The sequence below is a fragment of the Pieris rapae genome, chromosome 4, assembly GCF_905147795.1.
Source record: "Pieris rapae chromosome 4, ilPieRapa1.1, whole genome shotgun sequence".
NCBI classification, from domain to species: Eukaryota; Metazoa; Arthropoda; class Insecta; order Lepidoptera; family Pieridae; genus Pieris; species Pieris rapae.
In genome coordinates, this window is record NC_059512.1 from 8,990,196 (window position 1) to 9,013,720 (window position 23,525).

The 23,525-nt window shown below is 33.4% G+C and overlaps 1 protein-coding gene across 5 annotated transcripts in view; it reads right to left on the reverse strand.

Moving 5' to 3' along the window:
- The window catches only part of LOC111003069 (tyrosine-protein phosphatase Lar), a 324,877-nt gene that overhangs the window by 63,470 nt on the left and 237,882 nt on the right, over positions 1-23,525 (reverse strand). For 4 of the 5 annotated variants that reach the window (XM_045628054.1, XM_045628051.1, XM_045628053.1 and 1 more), the window contains exons 4-6: positions 18,501-18,620; positions 13,280-13,411; positions 6,483-6,662 (exon numbers count right to left, since the gene is read on the reverse strand). In XM_045628054.1, the coding sequence (XP_045484010.1) occupies positions 6,483-6,662; positions 13,280-13,411; positions 18,501-18,620 (432 nt within the window). The remainder of the gene's footprint in view (positions 1-6,482; positions 6,663-13,279; positions 13,412-18,500; positions 18,621-23,525) is intronic. The other variant, XM_045628052.1, reaches the window with a different exon arrangement.

Consider the following 23,525-nt stretch of genomic DNA (forward strand, 5'->3'; position numbering starts at 1 on the left):
TAATTGTAGCTCATTACAAACATTGTGTAAAACAAACAACTTGGCGATTAAAAGAAATGTTAAATGCGGAGAGTTTTGCCAGTTCTTCTCGTCCGTTTTGCGCCCTTGATTTGAGAACTGGCAGTAAATGTAAAATTAGAAACATTTAATACGTATTTCTTTATTTACGTTCCTAAGACCTGAATAAATAAATTTTTTATAATTTTTACCCCAGTTTCTCGTAACTATATTTATAAGTAGAAAACCACTTGAAAAATCGCATTACACGAATACTTCAAATATGTTACATCAATAAAATTCAATACATACTTGATATTCAATTTAACTGTACAAGGAATCGAAAAGCAATTTGCGGCACTCATATTTTATGTTTGACTACAAATCGAGTTGTATAATAATGCATTTATTATTATTTACGAAATAATTGCTAATATTATATTAAAATTGCATAATACTGTAATATAACTTAAGCTTGTAGAACATCTATTATAACAGGATTATATCCGGCAAAACAATTGGTAAAGAAAATATATAGTAGGTACAAATAATTTATATATTTATTCACGAACAATACACTACACCACTTTATAGTTTAGTTCTGTATACAATATATTCTGTATAAAATACACTTAATATCGCTACGTAAAGTCACTCTGCGAAAATATAAAGACGTCGATAGTATTGGAGATAGCATACAGTAAGCGCAACATCTTTAACGGGGATTTGGGCAACAGACCCATTCTGGCCCTTGGCATCGCAAACAACCCTGGCCTTCCCTGTCGCACATATCACCCTGATACGAAGCAACCAAGTTCTTGAAGAACACTTGGGTTGCACATTACCCTTTAATATAAATACCATATTGTTTTTTAATACTATAAATTGTATTTTAAGTACATGAGCACTGTTGGCGTAGAGGTCGTAGTTTCGATTCTATTCGAAAATCTTGCCTTAGACCCAAAAAATCGACGGCACGGGCATAACATAACATAAACATAAATCTGAGGCCAAGAACTAAAAAGGATGTAGCGCCAATGATTAATTTTAGTTACAGTACTATATAGTCCGGTACTTCAACATTTTAGAGGCTACCTTTACTTCATAAAATTTTGAAAATTTCACCGTCCTGAGAAGCGACTTACTTTAGAGTTGGGCAAAATATTCTCGCAAAGTGAGCTTTGCACTTAAAATATGTAAAGAGTGTCTGAGTTTGTTTTCAGAATGGAGCGGGATCGATAAGTTGCCTCGTATTTTGAACTTCCGCTGTTATATTATTCTTATCTTTTATGTGTTAACATATCAAACACAGTTAGTTTGTTTTCTTGAATATGCGATAGACAAGTTATGTCTTTTTTTAAATGGTTTAAATTTTTTTAATAGCGAATTACGTGAAAAGCTGCATTATGATATTCCTATACCGTATGAGCAAGTGTTACTTGGGGATCCGGGGTTCGGTTCTGCACAATCAACAGCTTAGTATGACAGCTTCTCCAAGATCAAGACGCCAGCCCGTAGTCACCAAAGTCAAAAGTATTAGATATATATCTTAGCGCTAAATAATCGGCGTCATGACACAAGCACACACATACATATCCTCACTATCACACCATGACAAAACACATCCGAATTAATATTACTTATTATATTTTGCATAGATTTTCCTTTCGTAAATGTTTGAACTTCTTTATACATTATATATAATTTATGTTATCTGTAATTAATAAATACAACACAAAACAACCAAAAAGCGCACATAGATATACAAACCTTTGTAATATATAACACCTAAGGTCTGAAAATGGTATGCTTTAATGAAAATAATCACCCTAGACCCGTACCTTATTATTCAAACTGCGCAAAGCTCACGCACTTAGTATTACAGGATCGTAATGGCCGGCTTTGGCCGCTATCTCATGGTGAAAGCGACATAACTCTGAATTTACTATCAGCCAGCGCACCGCAAAAGCTCTTTGAAAAAATATGGTGCCGTTTGAGCTCGCATTACAAGGGTTCAAGGTAGCTTGTGGTCTATGGAACAGAATTTTATATCGCGTTTCATCATATTTTTACATCAGAACATTTTTTCGCAAGGTCTTGATTACAATCATAGACTTTCATGTTTTTTTAAACATTTAAGAACATTATAAATAATTCGTAATGTCTGCTTAAATAAATGAATTAATTTAACCGTTATTTTTGATAGAATATCTTAGACTTATACTATCCTTTAGTTCATACAATAATATATTACACGGTTTAAGTAATATTTTTGAAAAATGATCACTAACGAAACAATCAAATAAGGGTATCTATGGCCGTAGAAGTTTACTTCTATAGAGACTCCTTACAAACGTTGTGTAAAACTTGGCGTTTAAACAGAGACACGGGAGTTTATTGCCAGTTCTTCTCTTCCGTTCTACGCCATGGATTTGAGAACTGGCAGTAAATATAAGAAGCATTTCATATACATTTCTGTTTTTGACGTTCAAAAGTGTACATTGTGTTACCTATATGAATAAATAATTTTGAAATTCACAAAAATTGAGTTTGAATTTATCATGGCAGGCCTCCGAGGAGCCATAATAATATATAAGTGTGTATTCTGTGCACCGAATCGATAATAAACGTTTAAAAGGCTATTTATATAGATCTATATTAAAAGGCTATTTGAATCAAGTCTCCCACTCCAAGCATTACAAAACAACAGAATCTTTATACCATTTAAAATAATTTTGAACGCTACTTCTCATACCTTAGTTCAGTGCATTTATTCGCCGCGTGTCCGAGTTCTCTTTAATTATGGATAATTTATATTCAGATTAAAGCCGGCAGGTGGGCGGGTATATTTCTGTGGCTCTCTATTATTCGCACGTGACTCCAATATCTACTTATTGAGATTTATGTGGACTTTTGACGCCAATTATAGTGGTATTACAACATTGTTTATAGAGGCAAGTGTGCAAATAATATATTTAAGTAAATAAAAGCTATGGGAAAGGAAACGAGATATTTTTAAGAATACTTATTGAGTGTATAAAACGTGATAACACAAGAATACTTTAGGAATTTGTAATTATTTCTTAAGAGCCCATATTATGCTGTATATTGAGAATACAAGAAAAGGACCCGCAAGCTCCTTGAATGTAGACCTCGGCAAAACAAAATCTAGGTGGATTGACCACATTGTCAAGGAAGTTGATTTCTAGCGATTGTAGAGAGGCTAGTGCAGGGCAGTGAAGATGTCAACGTCCAAAAATCGACCAAAAAAGAGGCTAATGATAATGATATTAAAAAAAGCCTACACAAGCCGTAGCCTTACGAAGAAGATTAAATTTCAAAGTAAATGTGCCATTTGAGAATATTTAAAAAAATATTCTGAGTTCTTTTGTTTAAGCGGGTTTTCGGTATATGCACAAGGCGTTAACGATAAAATTGTAAGCATTTGACCTGACACCGACACCCTACAAGTTAGATTAGGTGAGATCACGTCACCTAAAACGGATTACTGCTTATCGCATAACTTGTAATGACGATCAGACATGCCTCACTGCCCTCAACATAATCATATATAAAGGCTGTGTTTTTAAGTATACTATATCATATATATTGTTTTTGTTATTTCAAGTATACCATCAACAGTATACCACGGAATAATTGTAATCTACCCACACTATGTGTATTGGGTAACTTGATAACAATATATATAAACAATTTGAAAAAAAATAGCATTTGTATTACAATCATCTAACAAAACAAAAAGTCTCGTAAGACTTTAACTATACGGGTATGTTTTAGTATTTGTATGTGTATATGTCGTACCTTAAATAATATGATAGGAAATGTCGAAGTTTAGTCAAAGAGCGCACATCGTATGCCAAAGTATCGGGTAACTTAGTAGATTTCAGACAACTTTCACGTACAATTTTGATATCGATACATTTCAATACATGTAAATATTTGAAGCGTAAAACTTTAAGGAGTTCTGTATACAAAACAGTTTTCGTAAACTCTAGCCGGTTTATTTTAAGAGAAGTGCTAGTATACTTTTACATATACAAGCAAAAAATGTTTTATTTGGAAAATAGGTTAGGGTCAATCTCAAAGCCAAAATTATATATTCTTAACTGAACAGATTATGTATGACCGAGATTCCTATTCAAATAAATGAAATACAAATAGTTTACGATAGACTGATATTTCAGAATAGTGACGTATAGCCCCAGAGCCAATTTTCGGGCATTTTAAAATGTTATTCTCTAAATATTTTACAATTTACTAATAATGAATAAAAGTTAATGAAAAATCTAAATTGAGGCAAAAAAACTCGTTATCTTTTGACGTCTCATAAAAATTGGTACATACATATTTAGAAAACAATTAAACCAATATCACCCTTGCGCAAGTACGAATTATATGTGAACTCTAGCAAACTATTGAACACACCAACAAATTACCCCTCATCATCACTATGTGGAACCAACTGCCCTGATACTTCAGGAGCGTACCAATTCTTAAAAGGACGGCAACGCACTTGCGAGCCTTCTGGCAATGTGAGTGTCCATGGTCGGCGGTATCACTTAACACCAGGTATGTAACCCGTTGACCTCCTATTACATAAAAAAAATCACTTTAGCATCATTAAATAACGAAAGGAATTTAATATTCGAAAAACCAATAAAATACTTCATTAAACACAGTTTGTGCTCAGTATAAAAGCGCTTTATATCAAAAAAGTGCTTTGTCAAGCGCTGTTCGAACACTTTCAATGATATCAGTTAAACGTTCATTCAGCACAAACTCATTATTCATCGCGATAGATCACACATTTCTTGTTATGTATGGCTTTAATACTGTTAAATTTCCATCAACCCTTTTATTAAATGTACATATATGTATATATTTTTGTTTCACGTAATTAAATGTGTTCATTACATATATTATCGCGCCAGTCACGGCTTCGTTGTATATTGTTTATATTATGAAAATATTATATAAATCTTACAGCTATGTTAGGGATAGTGCAATCAAAGCATTTTTAAAACCGGTAGTTTTTGAGTTTATTTCTTACAAATAATAAAATTGTCTGTCTATAAAACCGATTAACGGACGCCAGAAGAAAACATTGCATACTTTTACACATTTAACTGAACAATGTTTTTAAAAATATAAGAGATAAGATCTTGATATAATTTGAACTTTAGTTTAACTTTACTTTTTTATTTAAAGGTAGGTATAGCGTTGTTCCCACGAGAATGTAAGTGCGTGCTCCTATTTCACCATGCCTCTTGCTAGGCATAGGCGAGGATAATCTTTCTTTTTATATTATTTTATTATTATTAATTAAATTTTATTACTTAAGATGTCACGTGAAACATGGTGCAAAACAAAAACCCTGACGATTAAAAAGAGCGGCAGATAGTTTATTGCTATTCTTCTCGTCCGTTTCCTTGATTGTAAAATTAGAAGGATATGTATATTTTTTTGACGTTCATAAGTGTACATTGTATTGCGTATATGAATATATGATTTCATTTGATTTGATTCATTCCATGGTATCGCGAGACGTGCTGCACAAATGAGTTAAAGAAAACGGTGAAGGAAACGGGCATGCCTCAAAAAGTCGACAGTGTGTCAAACACACAGATTAGAAATGATCACGGAACACATACAGAAATCTGGGGCCTAGACCTCAAAATGTTGTTGCACCATTGGTATATCTCTTCACTAAAAACATGTGTACAAGATGGAATGTGAAAGTTCTTGGAATATATAGCGGAGTAGAGAGGAAAGAAAAATCTGAAACCATCAGTAAATGGCAATAATTAAAAGGCATTTATTGCGAAAGATAAAAAGATATTAAAGTCTTAACAATTCAAAAAGCAAACATATTTTTAACTATTACGAAATTGTAATTATTTTCATAGCATAGAAGACGTGAGATAACTTTGAGAGTAGTTTCGTGCAATATTCGCTATGTAAGTGAAAATTTCTGTAAATTTATGCTAATTAGGTTGAGGGCAGGGTGACAAGATTTCAGAAATACGTTCATCAATACAAAATAATTCACGTAAATAACGTGGCGTAGATATTTTTGTGTGATACACGCAAGCTCTAATTTTTGTTTCTTAAAAATTTTAATCACAATTTTTCTCAACAATTTTTTTACTAAAAGCTTAATCATATAATACATGATTAAGTTTTTAAGTTTCAAACGCAATGTTCATATGACTTCTTGCTAAAGACGAAACTTCTACATAGATGCTACATAATTAAATCGAGAGAGATACTTTTCTCTACAAGCGCCTTGGACAAACAAATTAAAATCTTGGATAAAAGCAGTGCCTTAAGGTTCTTGCCAGTTCTTCTCGTCCACCTTCCTTCATCGTCCTTGATTTCAGAACTGGCAAAGTTTGTAAAAGTAGCCTACACGAGTAAATTAAGTTTTATTTGCGTAAAATATTAATCGTATTTAAATCACTTACTTTCAAAGACGGTGAGTGTCGCCAGTGCAGTCACAGCATCACCAACGCCATTTTCAGCGACGCATTCATAAGTTGCGTCATCTCGCTGCGCTCGCACGGGTTCTATGCGCAAGACCGCTCCATTCGCAGCGGGACCTGCCGCCTTGTCCATTCCAGATACTTGATAACGTGATTGCATGCCTGAAAAAAATACACAGTATTTAAATTACACTTACATTTGTTGTACATGTTATTTTATAATAGATCAAGAGGCTGAGATTTTAAAACATTAGTAAATATAATTATTTAAGATCGCTAAGACTCGCGTCATTATTTTCACTATAGAATCCTAAAAATGTAAGCAATGTGGTTTTTTTATATAGAACAGGGGGCAAACGGGCAGGAGGCTCACCTGATGTTAAGTGATAACGCTGCCCATGGACACTCTCAATGCCAGATGGCTCGCGAGTGCGTTACCGGCCTTTAAATTTCACCCTAATTTCACCCTAATTTGCACCCGTATTTAAAAATATATTAAACTATCTTATGTGATAGTACCAGATAGTTCATTGAAAAATGATCATGAAACTGATTCAGAAATCTGAGGCCAGGACCTAAAGAGGTTGTAGCGCCACAGATTTTTTAAAAAATCTTTGTAATCACTATGTAAGTTATAAAAATATTTTAAGTTTTAATGAAATTTTACTTAGTCAAAATAATAATATAATAAAGAACCCTTTTAATTCAACGCCTAAACAGATTCTAAAGAAGCTATTCCATAACAATATTAGTTAATTTATTAAATGCATAGAAAATATAAAACGCACTGAATGATATTAAATAAGCTTTGGATGTCTTAACTTTAATAAACACTCGGAACACTGCTAATAAGCTGTTTAAAAATCTTAATTTGAACAACGCTCTTGAAGAGCAGTTGCACAAGGCCATTCGCAAAGAGTAATGAAAAAACAATTTCATTTCTCGACAAAGATTAAAATCCTTTGCTATTTAGAATTTATGTTTATTGAAAATCTTATAACTAGGAAGCTTCCCGGCTCTTTGTAAGCGCCCTATACTTTGTGACTTTTAGTATAAACAGCTTTGCAGCTTTTGTCTCGAGGGGGTAGAGTTTAGATTCGCTCGGCAATATGCATATATATATATATATATATATATATATATATGTTGGGCGACAGAGCTAAATCGCCACTCGTGGTAAAGTGCCAAGGAAATGCATTTCACAGCAACTGAGAATAATCGTTGTCTTCACGAGACAAGCTGAGCTGCTCTAAAATATAATACTATGTTTTTTGCTAGTTTTCTATGCAAATGTATGGCGACGAATTATGTATATTTTTTGCTGGTATTTATCCTTTACGATGTGTGTTATTATATAAATAGTACATAAACGCCCGAACCCAATAATTAGTCCACAATCTCAGAATGAAAACAATCTGAGATTGTGGATTAATTTTTAGGTTCAATCAATCAATTCGTTGATTGAGATGGTCAAAAATGGATTGAGATAGGTTATTGGGTTTGGGGGTTAGTCTATTATACGCGCGTAGAATACTAACCTTATCGTGTTTTAAGATTAAAGATAGTTAAAAACCTTTCTATTTTCTATCGGTTGCTTAAAGTATATACGCTATATTTTAACATAAAATTGTCAAGTCAACAAGCCAAAAACATCCCCTTCCATCTTATAAATGTAAAATGTATGTGGGGTGAGGCGTCATCCATTAGTGACTGACGGAAGATTGACATTTGTCCACCGACCTGCCGCTCGCGCCGTCACATTTATTGTTCTCGGGGTTCAAACAATTGTTATTTCTTCGAATCAAAATTTAATATGGAAGGATTTTTTGTCAATTTTCACCCTTACGTCGATCACATTGACAGTTTCCCACTACTTTAGTATTTTTATAGACATCGAAACAGATATATATATATATATATATATATAGATTTGTTAGTATTTAGTACCATTATTAATAAATAATTATTTTTTTAAATTACACAAGGTATCTATTTTAATATATGCCTATACGAGATATGTCGCTATGAACAAACTAAATGAAATCAATCAATTTTCAAGTTAGTGTACATTAAAAAATTTCTTTTTATAGTATTGTCTTTTATTTACATAACTTTTACACATTTAAAGAAAAACACTTTTTTAACGGATTATAGATAATAGATATAGATTACAAATAATTATAAGTTTAAATATAATAATACATATCTATAATCCGTTAAAAAAGTGTTTTTCTTTAAATTTCTTTTTATATATTTTAGTATTTTTTTTATAAAATCCCCACTTCACTTGATGTTAAGCGATTACTGCCGCCTATGGACATTCGCAAGTGCGTTGTCGATCTTTCAAGAACGGGTACGCTCTATTCTTGATAGACCCTAAGTCGAATTGGTTTGGAAATACTTCAGTGGGCAGCTGGTTCCAAATAGTGGTGGTGCGCGGCAGAAATTGCCTAAGTACTACTCCGAACTACTCCTCTGATGAAATAACTATTATAAATAATAAGTAATATATGTAAAATCACCATCATTAGTGAACTAAGTAAATATATAATTCACATTTCCCGAACTCGTCTTAAATTGAGAGCGAAACAGGGATTTCCTAGCCGCAAATAGTAGTTGACAGACAGACAAATCGAGAGTAAGTTTGATTTAAGACACATAATATGTACGGAGGCAGGGAGGTGTGAACGGTATTGGGGTTCCATAGAAAACAGGGAAATATTAGAGATCATGTTTGATTTTCTTTGTAGATTTTCTTTTGTTTAAAGCTCATCGTTTTTTTCTAAAAGTTTATCGAATATCTAAATTCGCTAGCTTTGTTAAAAATGGTTTAGAAAACGGGCTTAGTTCAATGTTAGGGTTGTGAGACTTAAACTTTACAATTTTATTACCATTGCGTTGAATATCAGATAGACATATTACCAACGAAATACACAATATAACAATAATAATAATAAAATATTATTGAAAGAAAAATAAATAAGGTACATTTTAATAGTGTAATGTGTGTATTGAAGATTTGTGTGTAAAGTAATAAAAATAATAATAACAAAAATTGAACAATAAGAGAATATTTTTGGGCGGATTAAAAACTATTACGTTACTATTACGTAGATGTACTTTATCACTGCAACGACAATTTGTATTAGTTTGAAATTTCAAATTTACAAATATAAGTCACGATATTCTGATAGAACGTCATTAAATTAAGCAAGAAATGCTTAGACCTTAGCCCAAAGCTAGGCATATGTTCTCGTCAACTTAAAAATTCCCAAAAATTACACAATACTCTCCGAGTATGTATATTTTGCCTGATACATTTATTCTTCTATACAAAACAATTGAAAACTTCAAATGAAAACTGACCTATTTCCATATTTCTCAAAGACATGACATAACTATAAAAGCTTATCAAATAATTAAGTCGACAGCGAATGTTGTTAAAATTAAAAGTTGTCACGCAACACATGACTTATTGAACTTATTTAACGAGTTTTTAAATAGTAATAATATGTAATTATTGTACGAGCCAAGGCTGTACATTTTTCTCTTTTTTTTATAGAACAGGGGGCAAACGGGCAGAAGGCTCACCTGATGTTAAGTGATACCGCCGCCCATGGACACTCTCGATGCTAGAGGGCTCGCGAGTGCGTTGTCGGCCTTTTAAGAATTGGTATGCTCTTTTCTTGAAGGACCCTAAGTCGAATTGGTTCGGAAATACTACAGTGGGGAGCTGGTTCCACAAGGTGGTGGTGCGCGGCAAAAACTGCCTTGAAAAACTCACTCAGGCTTCTTAGTTTTAAAAGTGTGGCGATTTTCTAAATCGCTAGAGTAACGCCCCAAGAGTACAGCCAGACGTTTGCACTCTCTGCAACCGTTACATTGCATTCATTCGTTACATAGCCATTAACATTTCTTTATTTTAAATTCTATTGTTGTACGCGAGTGGTTAATTAAGAGTTAAACTAATATACTCAATTCAAAGCACCCGGATGACATAGGAACCGTACAGTTATATATTTAAAAAACCTATTATCCCTAATTAGGAATACAGTCATTTGTTTCGTTTAGTTTAACGAAAAGTTATTCAATACTACAAAGTATAAAGCATATTATAGTATGTTGATTGAGGCTTATATATTTATTTTATTCTTCAATAATTGATATAGCAGCACGTCTAATATATGCCTACAATTTGCTTATGAAAAGTAGCTGAGGCAGACTTTTTTTTATGTGATACCCGCTGCCCACATTGCTTGGAGGCTCGGAAGTGCGTTGCCGACCTTTTCAGAATTGGTATGCTCTTTTCTTGTCCTAAGTCGAATTGGTTCGGAAACACTTCAATGGACAGCTGGTTCCACATAGTGGATAATAGCCCTCAAAATGAAAACAATTGTTTAATTAAACTAATCATTGGAACACGTATTTTATATATTTAGGAAAAACTGACACATGAAAATATTAAAACTGTCTTTATCCTATTGTGTGCACAACTAGAATAATCAACACAAAGAGAGTTAAGAAAACAAAAAAGATATCAAACATGAAATTGCAGACGTAGTATAAAACAAATTGATTTAAATAGATTATTATTAATTATTATCCCCGATTGTACTTTGACGTCACGGTTACACATCAGAAAGCCTGATTATCCTACACCGTATGGAACCCACAAAGTTCTGGTTCACCCTTAGCGTCGGCCGCTTCCGATGATAGATCATAGATATGGCGTTACATTTTTCATAGCTGATCGAACTATTCGGGAGAGTGGGGGCATTAGGGGTGCTGCGTGGCGATACGTTTTTCCACCTCATTGCCTCAGGCTTATAGCCGTCATTACCGGCCGCACATATTTATGGGCGAATTTCGGAGTTTTTGCATTTCAATCACGGGTCACGCGTACCATAGTTCATTCGCCACAAACTACAACACTAAACAATCTCTTCACGTATTTGTATATCTATATTCATACTGTTTACAAACTGTATATGTACGTGTAATTTTCTCAATCTCCCTGTCTCCCTCTCTCTGAATGGGTATCAATCGCTCTCTCCCTTTTCTTCGACGGAACGCTACACATCTTCGTGACGTTTCATCCGTAATTTTTTTTGTGTGTTCAAGTGGAGTCGAGAATATTAGATATCTTTTTGTAAGTATAAGTAAGCCATAAGTGTTGGACTAGGCTTAAGTATGTGCAACTATTAACTCTGAGATCGTGCGTTCGAATCACGGCTGTACACCAAAGGTTATTTTTTCTATGTGCATAATTCCTAGCCGTACGGAGAAAATGACAAACCTAAAACATGAGGTTGAAGCGACATTGATTTTTTTTATTTGTGAGAGTTCCAATATAATAACTAAATTTAATAACAGTTTAAAGTAAAGCACGCATCTCCCTTCATTTCGGAACACAAACACTGATTTTGTTATTTGGTCAAATATATCAATAGTCAGTTAAACCTTTCATAATGTTTATTTAAATATTTCTGGAGCCGTTTTAAACGTTAAACGATTTATAATACTTTAATTGTATTTTCCTCGTTAAAATCCATTGATGAAGTAACTACCCGGTCATATCCGGCTCTTGACACGTGAACCTTTGCCGTTTAAAATTTAATGAAGCGCCAATATTTCAGGCCTCATTTTTGACTGAAGGATAACAATAAAAATATTTGGTCGAAAATTAATTTTGATAATACGCTTTTTTATAGAACAGGGAGCAAACGGGCAGGAGGCTCACCTAATGTTAAGTGATACCGCCGCCCATGGACACTCTCAATGCCAGAGGGCTAACACGTTAAATGTATGCTTCAGTGTCATAGCCCCAAAATGGATATTGGAAACTTATTTGCCCGTTTTATCTCTTTAAGGTAATGTTGGCCTAGTGGCTTTATCGTGCGACTCTCATACGTGAGGTCGTAGGTTCGATCCCCGGCTGTGCACCAATGGACTTTCTTTCTATGTGCGCATTTAACATATGCTCGAACGGTGAAGGAAAACATCGTGAGGAAACCGACATGTCTTAGACCCAAAAAGTCGACGACGTGTGTCAGGCACTGGAGGCTGATTACCTACTTGCCTTTTTTAGATTTAAAAATGATCATAAAACAGATTCAGAAATCTGAGGCCAGGCCCTAAAGAGTTGTAGCGCCGCTGATTTATTTTTAAGGCAAGTTGCATTCCTGGATCAGTGTAAGCAGTCACAAAAACATTTCAAAAGGCTTGTTTATAAGGACAATATTTTTTTTATCAGAACGTATGTAAATAGCAGGAATTTGTTAAGGATTCGACGAAGGCTTCACCCACACCCACTAATAACTATGTGTACGTTTGAAATAAATAAATAATATTACTTCTAATATTTAATATGGGAATATAAAACGCTTAATTATATTTACTAGTATAACATTGTCCATTCAGTTTTAAACTCAGTACGTATTGTCTTGTACACCCGTCTAACATACAAAAAACAAATCTAATAATATAAATCCTTCTCGACTTCACTTTAACACATCAAAACTTCATCTATATCATCCCAGCTGATTAGCTTTACCTATGCCTTTTGTTTAAACTAAAGTAGATATTCTAAACATTTCAATGAGTAAATATTAAATATATTAAGGAGTATCAGACAGGTACGCTAATTAGCCGAAAATGTCGCAAAATACAAAACTCAGCGTGCTATTAGCGCCCATATTTGTCGTTTCGTTCGATATATATGTGCATTAATAACTGCTGGGTATTACAAATATGCTATACATTCAAATGATGATACTTACTTGAAACTCTCTTTCCGTTCTTCCTCCACTGTATATTCGGCTTGGGGTCGCCCCGGGCGGCGCAGTAAAAAGCAGCGATGCCGTTAGCTCGGACTTGCAAATTCCGAGGCCTTATGGTAATTTCCGGTGGATCTAAACACACAAAATACATATATTAGATACCTTACACAAAAATAAAAGGCGAACACAAAACTGTCAACACATTAGACTTGTGCAGTGACCGAAAAAAATGGCGTACGAACGAATAATTTTACGCGAGATAAGATACGTTTAACAAAGAAAAATAATGTGAAAATTACCTTACATTTCAAGATAGTAGATATGTCTTGAAATATAAATGCGTGGCGTCCCGGTAATATCCGCACAGGTACACAAGAAATTATTTGGGTCGTCGTGATTAAAGTTTACTGCTCTTTTGTTACGTCCATTCGAACCAATTTTGCACAATGAATAAATTAAGAAATCTTGGATCCCTTACTAACATTATCATCCCAACCATAAGGATCCCGCTTCTGTTATAGCCGAGCAATCTCAATTGCTTCCCGGAACTCACTAAACCATCCTCAGAATTGCGACACAAAAAAATTCAGCCCGTGAATTGTTATCGTGCATTCACGATGAAGGCTGTACATTTTCATTACTCGCAGCGAAATTAATAGCATTACCTTGCGGAGAAATGCGCCCCGAGCCACAAAACAATTATGTCCGTTGAAGATCACGCAAAGACATGTGAACTCTAGAGAACACCAATCCCCGCATCAAATGAACCCGAACAAAATGTCTAACGGAACCCCGAGAGGCAAGAACATTGGACATACGCCGCAGGGAGCGTTTGATTCCTGAACTAGAAAATGAAATCCCATTTAGTTCTCTATACACATTCGGGGCTAATCCCACGGGCGGAGATCTGCGATCAATGTGACATTAATAAACGAACGAGTAACGTATTTTCGGAGAGTGTCACACAGGAGTTAAAATATTCATAGAACGGACACCGTAGAGATCACGATGAGATTGGAGATCTAAAAAGCGAATCGGCTTTGGGCGGCGCGCGGCGAAACAATTCATATCGAGCGGTCGGTACATAATTTTCACCCCTGACCGCAAATAAAAACTCAATCTATATTCGCGGTGCGGCGACGTCACGGCGCGGGCTTAATGGCTGCACTTCCAATTATATGGCTGATGGGATCTTGCTAACTAACCGAATTGTTGCGATTTGTTTACTTTGAATTATCGCACCGAGTGACGGATTGCTTTTATTCCTCAGCGTTGACGGTCACGTTTTGTATGTGCGGATTGAATCGGGACGTGCCGACGCACGCATACAAATAAAACAGCGGCCATTTTTTGCGTTATTCGCGGGAACGTAGCGAGATTAAATTACGCGCCGCCTAGACGTCGCTGTGTGTGAAATTAAATTGCTGCATCGAGCGATTTTGCGCTCGCTGTTTCACAGATTACAGCGAAATGTACGTTTGCTAAAGCGAAGGTAACGCGCCGTTGCTAATTAATTAGTATGCACTGCAGTATAACGTCCGATATGGCAAAAAAACGGTCTAATTGCCTCAAAAGGTTATAACGTTGCGCAAAGTTTGGTTCAAAGATACACAATTTCTCAAAGAATTACATTCCCTTAGCGAGAAAATTTAGAGTAGGTTAGTTAGGTACATGTGTTATGAAATCATTTGAAAACAAAAAAAAACTAATGTTTCTAACAATATTAACACAAAAGTCCGGGAAGGCGCATTGTTCTTAAAATATGCATTATGATTTATGTCACTATTTAATAGTAATAATTTCTTAGACTATCGTTCTCATATACAAATACATATTTATTCCATTAACTTATATTGAACTTTTAATATATTTGTCTATTTTTATTATTGTTATTATATAGGTATGTTGTAAATTACACGTACTTTTAAAAGTCTTTTAAAATTGTAAAAAGGCTTTATTTCTTTTAAACTGGATGGCTATGTATTACATATTGTGCGCCATGATACATAATACTTAGTTTTCCGTAATTAGTCCTTGGTTGTAATAAACATATTTTGTTATTATTTCTAATTTTTGTGTAAAGGATAGGTTTATATAAATCAAATTATTAATAATTGTGTATATTACGGGCTGTTCCACAATGTATGGATAAAGTACCAAATAGCTATTCGACACAAATTATTCGAAAGAAAATTTGTGTCGAATAGCTATTTGCTAAAAGTTCCGAATAAGATACTTCGTGTTTCATGACGAATAGCGCTTTCCGACAGTCGTGAAACGCAAAAATACTGTTTACCAATAAGTAATAGATAGCTTATTTGGAACTTATCCGGACATTGTGAAACAGTACCTAAATCGAAAAAAAGCGATGCATTTTCCGCGAACAGTTAAATGGGAAATTGATTAGTAACGCATGCATATGACTGAATTGCCATCAGCATAGAGCAATTACGGAAAGCCAGGGTCAATACCGGGTCAAGGAGAAAGTCACTCCACAAACAATTCCTTTACAGGCCGCTGAAACTCGACTTTAATTTTTTATGAACTTTACTAATTAGCTTGTATCGTTTTTTTGCACTTGTAATTTCTGATATGGCCTCGTTAATAAGCTTTAACTTTGAGTTGCAATAAAATTAATTCATTCATACAAAATACTTTAGAACAATACATTTTTTTAATTTAATGCCTATATTTGTTGCAGCGGCACGAGCAGTGTTGGCCTAGTGGTTCACATCTCTCAACTCTCATACTTCAAGTCGTAGGTTCGATCCCCGGCTGTGCATCAATGAACTTTCTCTCTATGTGTGTATTTAACCGTTCTACCTTAGACCTAAAAAGTCATGTGTGTTAGGCTCAGCCAGGATGCTGATCACCTAATTGCTCATTAGATTGTCAAATGATCATGAAACAGACACAGAAATCTGATTGATTAAATTTAATTTAATAAAGAATTGTGTTTCGAAGGGCAATATCGAATTCCAACAGATCAAACAAAATCCGTTTCATACCACAGAATCCGACCACACTTCATCAGTTAGTATTTATTATAATCACTTATGTGACCGAAAACCAACGATACTTATTTAACGATAAAGCATATAATTCAACCAACACGTAACATACATTTTAAATTTATGTACTTTAAACTGTGTATTTAAAATCGAGCTGTTGAATTTGTAAAAAGTAATATGCAAATTGAGTTGCGCCAATAAATTCGTGGTTTTAAGTGGAATTGAAACCTTTAAAAGATAGTTTAAAAGTATTTATTTACATTTAATCCTTGTGTATTACGACATTATATCGTATAAGAATAAAGAAAATTTAGGTTTTATAATACAAGAGAATTCATTTTCTTAAGTTAATGACATTTCCGTAAAACAAAAGACGAACAGCGTTTCATTGATGTTTAATTGGCCAAACGGAAATTTTAATGGAAAAAAAAACTTTATATGGAAATTAGACTAATTTTTAAATTATATTTAAGTTTGATTTTTATAGCAGGCTCATTTGATAAGTGATTCCGCTGCCCATGGCCATTTAATGCCCAAAGCCATCCATTTTTGACCATTGAGATAGATATCTTAATACAAATATTGATAAGTGTCATTAACCAATCGACGGATAGTAATAGCCAAAATAATTAAAAAGCTGTGATATATTTTAAACATATCAACATCATTTGTACGGTTTTATTCACTTTATTTGGTTTATATTGATTATTATGATATGATTACATGATATTAAATATGAGTGTATACTCGCTAAAATGGAACGAAGAGATTGAATTCTATCCGTCACCAAAAATGAATTGTCTTCGTAGGGTTTGGTTATTGGGATGCAGATAGGAGATCAATGGACTGTCACGGTCTGATCTCAGATTGTTATCAGAGATTGTGGATTACTTATTAGGTTCGGATGAAATGTCGCAGGGTTTTCAAGCCTTACCGATTTTTTAAGAATTAATACGCTCTTTTCTTGAAGAACTCTAAGTCGAATTGTGTCGAAAATACTTCAGTTCGTAGCTAGCTAGCTTTCACATAGTAGTGGTGCGCAAAAACCCCTAAACGTGATACAATTCAATAGAATTGAAGTTTACAACTGTTATTGATTTATTGCAACACCCGAAGCAATCAAAATTTTCACGCTTCTATTTGCCCTTTGTATTAAACGGACTAATTTAAAATTCAGCAGTTAATAGATTTAACAAACACAACCTAGTTTTTGTGGAATTTAACTATGTGTGTTTTGTTCTTCTTAAGAATTGATACACGTTTTTTTAGACTCTAATAATTCATATTTAATTGTTAGTTTAAGCCTAACAGATTTTTATAACGAAAAGAAATGTTCGCATTTGAATTCTATAAATAGATTTAAATATTGTTTCCTTGATACACAATTACTGGTGTTTTATTGTGATATTTAAAATAAATATTCTAAATATTACAACAACGCATTAATTCTCACATCACCTATTTTGTTAAACTGAATAGTGAACCAGTTCTCAATTAATGAGCATAATTTCGAACGGTCGAAGTGGGTCTATTTATACCCTTTAGAAATACCAAATTTATTAGCGTCAGATATAAATTATTCAGGTCAGTGTAGACTATTCAGAGTCTCACACTTCAATACTAAGCGCTTTGATAGTGTTTTGTTTCTTCTTGAAAATGTAAATTAAACGCGATACCAATATTCAGTAAAGATTATTTTTTCAATAGGAACAAATTTTTTGAACTGCTACTATAGAACACGAGAAATTATTATAATCAGTTATTTCATCTTACAATTTACAGAATTAAGTTTATGTTTATGATACCTAGGCAGGTTAGAACCTAACTAACCTAAAACATATAAAAACTTTAAAATATATATTCCCTTGTCGACCTACATGTGTAACCCGTTTCTAAGCCACGCATTTATCGTTATGTAAAACACAAAAAAATAAACTAATAAAAATTTAATAAAATATAGAACATAAAACATATAGTTCAGATAACATTATCTGCTTAAACCGCAATAACTTTCGTGCTTCGTTCCCGGCGATCAAATTTCTGCTGTTCTTCTGGAAGTCATCATATGCATCTGCCAAACTAACATGACTGGTTTCAACACACTAAAATTTATTTTAATGCTTTAGTTTTTCTAAAAAAAGGTTCTAATTTTTGTTTCATATTCCTTGAATAAAATCCTGAAAAATTCAATCAAATGCAAATTAACTTACGTGTTAAATACTGTATAAAAATAATGGAGTTGTTGACGGTCGGTATTCCCACCAGGGGCACTTGAGTAGTCACTATTATAATTGGCGTCGTTGTTGCTACTTCAATCACTTCTTCTTCGTCTATTATTTTACACAATATAAAGCGGTTGTCGTATTTCAAACTTAGTCTAAATAATGCTTTACATACTTTGTGCATCGATATATAGCTTGAGTCACTTTGATACTTCAATAATATAATTGAGATATTTAATAACGCAACAAGCATTTAACAGTGCCCATGATTTTTATGAATTTTCTCCCATAAATATATTCTTTTGTTTTAAGGTATCAAAATAAGAACTCAAGAAATCAAGAACATTACATACACAAAGTTTATGTAAAGTTTTTAGTTTCATGTATATCGATGCAATATAATTAATAATGTCATCCACGCAAAAAAAACATAACGGCTGGCTAACTGAAACATTATACTTTATTGTAGTCTTTAAAATGTATATACAATGTTTAGATATATAGTTGAAGAGCTTTTAATAGATCTTTCAATTCGTTTATTAGTGTGTGTATTACAAATAAAAGAACAACAATTTATTGCCTATGATGATAGATCTATGAAAATTATTTTCACCGTCGGTCTTCGTTGATGACATTATATAACATACAGTTCCATTTAAATAACTTAAGTCTAGTATTAATATTTGAATCCATATTAAATGTTTGCTCAATTGGCTAAATATATTAGATGTATATTTATATAAGCTACATAGATAGTAGATTGCCAATCGATTTGTTTACAAAGACAGCGTAGAATCTGTCAATAAAGCTTATGGTCTAAATTAATAGTTTTATTATTAATAAAACAGCTATTATAAACCCAAATATAATATTTATAATAGCGAGAAATAGATCGAACTGGCGAATTGGTCAAAGAAAATACCGTTAATCTGTCGTCACAAAAATGCATGAATTGATTCAAAATTAAATTATAAAATTAGGGTAACTTTGTAATTTTTTTAAGGCAGCCGGCTCACTTGATGTTATTTTTTACCGCTCATAGAGTTCATAGACACATTGGGATAACAGAGGACTCGCCGTGGCAGGCCTTTTGAGATTTGGTACGTTCTATTCTTGAATGAACCTAAGTCGGTTTGTTCGGAAATACTTCAGTTGGCAGCTGGTTCCACATATATAATAAAAATGAGTAAAGGTTTATTTATTATTGACACATACGAATGAACTCCAATGAACGGTCATTTCTCAGACGTCTTCATTCTCAGATGCAAAAATGAATCATTCTCATTGTATTGTAAAGCGTTGAATACACGATGCCTTCGATTATTTATTATATGAATCGTTCATCATTGATGCGATAAAAACGGATAATAGGAATCTCACGAAAATGAGAAAACGTATTGTGTCGGTAATAAAGAGGTCGGCCATTGTATGTGTAATTCTGAATGCATTCTATATGGTAATCTTGTACGTGAGAAAGAACCGCCTACATTTATCATGTTTTAAAATACTGTAATGTTTTAAATATTGACTATTAATTATTAATAATGTCTGATAACCTTCAAAATTTAAAATGAATTTAAAATTTAAACTACTTGGAAAGCTGTTGATACCTATAATGGTTTGTTAAAATAACATACCAATATTTTCAAAAAGCCGTGATTTTAAATTTAAAGTTTACCGGTTTATCTATATATGTGATAAATTTGATTTGTTAGACAATGTAGAAAAAAATAATAGATAATGTGGTGTTGACTTTTTGCAAGATTAAAGAAGCAGGAATACTATACCTATAATAGTAATAAGTACTACTGATCTATCTTGTGCCTACAACGGACTTGCATTTTAATGACCTATATAATAAATTAAGATAAATATACTTCGTGAAAGTAAAAGTTCGTGAACATAAATAATTCCTAACAAGAAATCATATTTACGTTTTGTTTTATCTTAAACGTCACATAGAACAAACATTTATCTCGTTTAAGAAATTACAAGATCAGTTAGATACCAAAGTATTATAATAACGACGAAAGTATCAAACATATCACAATACAAACGAAAGAGATTCACAATGGATTGTAATTTGCACATTGTTAGTGGTCGTGAAATCAGGGGATCGTGGGAAAAAAAACCTTTGGCCTACTCTGTATGGGTTTGTTACGTTTATTTATATTCGAAATGACAGGAGTGCGATAAGGGCAAAATACTGTTTGAAGCATATAAATATAAAAGAAAAATTTCCGATTGTATCTAAATGTCCATAATCTATGCGACGCTCAGAGAAAAGCCGCTACATATGTGTACCTCGTTGTAGGTTCCATAAAAAGTCCATTGGAGCCAAAGTTTGAAACGTTAGCATTAAGAATTGAGCGAAGCAGAAAATTCGGAGGCAAACTGGAAAAAATGTATATTGACAGAATATCTTAGTCCCTTGTAACTGAATCCAGCCCTTATTTTTACATCAAGCGTAAGCTATTAAAATATTTTAATACAACAGCGGAAAATTCTTCTCCCCATTCTAAGGACACGAAGGCCACTAATGAATGACGGTAGCTGTAAACAAAAAAGTTTTAAAAATAAACAAGGGAGGAACAATGCCGTGGAAACAATGCGGTCGACTCAAAGAGATCTGGTGTGAAAAAATACAAGTGAAATATTGCCGGCGAAGGAATACAATAGAAGTGCGTTCGTCTTGAAAAACATGCGTTGGTTTTACGTCAGAGCTGATCAAAAATCTAACTTTGGAGGTACAACGAGGACAAAGCTATAAGCGAAATATACACACGAAACAGATTAGTATATGAACTTTATAAAAAAAGCTCTGGGTCACGTGCACAAAGACCAGATGCAGTCAATTAATCATCATCAGTCATCAGCATCAGTATAATCACGCAAGCCAACTGCATATTTTGCATGGGACAGCTTCTGTCAAACACATCGAGACATTTCTTATAAATTGATCTGTAGTGATACCATAAATACTCATAGTAATATTGTACTTATGTTCAGTAGTCTATTTAATCACTAAGTTTTGAGTCATAAAAATTGTTTGAACTGAAGCAAAACCAATCCCGGGATTAGGATCAATTAAATATTCGTCAAATGTATAAAAAAAGTTATTGATTAAATTACGTTTAACGAAAGCTTTGCATTTAATTAGCGATAATTCTTTAATTTCGTTCAGGAGTTTGTAGTAAAAACAAATAATATTTCCATATAAGGAGTAATGAATCTTCTGGAGCCTGATTGATCGTATCTAGCTAAATAATTTTTAACATGATTATTTTAAACATAACACATTATATATAAATACGAACTATACACGAAACAAAAGCTCCCAAAAACTTTTTAATCTCACCCACGAACGACAATTTATATAATGCAACAACCAAAAATACTTTGCAAAAACGGTCAAACGAAAAGGAGAAAAAAATCCCCTTTTGTGCTAATAGTTCGAGTATTACTTGTTTCACTATTTTTCACAATGCGCAGTGAAACAGAACAGCAGAGCGACGGAATAATTAAGTATCGTGTTTCCTTTTGCAAATATTTTGCCAATATTTAATTATCCTAAATTTGAATGGTTGCCATCAAACTAACGACATCCTTATTCATAAGCTAATTGCACTATTTCATCTGAGTCTTTTCATCACAGTGTAAACACAATTTGACAGAAAGAGACGAAAGAGTAATATAACTAGAATGCAATCAGACAGATTTGTATGTACATTCACAGATTACACAATAGCAATTGATTGACTTCCAAGACATCTTGATAAATCTGTAAATTTTGTTTTCCCATATAAATATTACAGTACTAATATCGCTATTAGAAAAATTTTGGTTATCCAACTGAAAGCAGCAGTGACCTAGTGGCTTTAGCGTGACTTCCCATCCCTGAGCTCGTAGGTTCGATCCTCGGATGTGCACCATTGGATTGACCATTCTCTGTATCGTTATAGTCGTAGAATAGCAACGGATCTGACAAATAGTAAACTTTACTTGGCAGCCATTTCAAAATAATTTAATCATGTTAGTTTTAGTTATAATAAAAATTATAACTTTAAATTACAACTTGTTTGCGTCAAAAAGTTTGTAGCGACTCTGATTTATATATTTCCCCTTCATTTGAAGGGTGAAAATTCAGGGTTGTGTGTATTCTTAAATACATCATAAAACCCAATTATCACTTAGCCATTCGCCCACGCCAGACCGAAAAAACACAAATAACAAAAATCGCTAAAGCTTTTTCAGACTCCTTTATAAACACTGTATACAACTACTAACTTAAGAGGCATTTCCAACGAAATGTATGATTTTTATCAATCAATTGAATGCTTCAATGAACAGTGTTGGCCTAGTGGCTTCAGCGTGCGACTCTCATACCTGAGGTCGTAGGTTCGATCCCCAGCTGTGCACCAATGGATTTTATTTCTATGTGCGCATTTAACATTTGTTCAACGGTGAAGGAAAACATCGTGAGGAAACCGACATGTCTTAGACCCAAAAAGTCGACGACGTGTCAGGCACTGGAGGCGGATCACCTACTTTCCTATTAGATTTATTAAATGTTCATGAAACAGATTCAGAAATCTGTGGCCAAGACCTAAATAGGTTGTAGCCCCACTGATTTATTTTTAACTGAATGCTTGTGTACTTTATTTTTATACAAGAGGTATTGAGCACACGATTGGCATTATTGCATCTTACTCCAAAAAAAATATTTATATCGTAAACAAAAACACAATTTGTATCGCGTACATTCAATAAAATCCTAAATGTACCAAAAAACAAATTGTAGTCCCATTAAAATTGAATGGCCGAGTCGCTTACTGCCATCAATACGTCACGGAACAATGCGTATTGGTACGAAATTACGAAAAAGTATCGTTTCTATCGGCCAATGGATAATTTATTGGGACTGGAATTGGGATTAATATACCTTATCAATTATTACGAGGACATAATTCCTTTTATTTTTTATATATTTATTTTATAGAATATTATAATTAA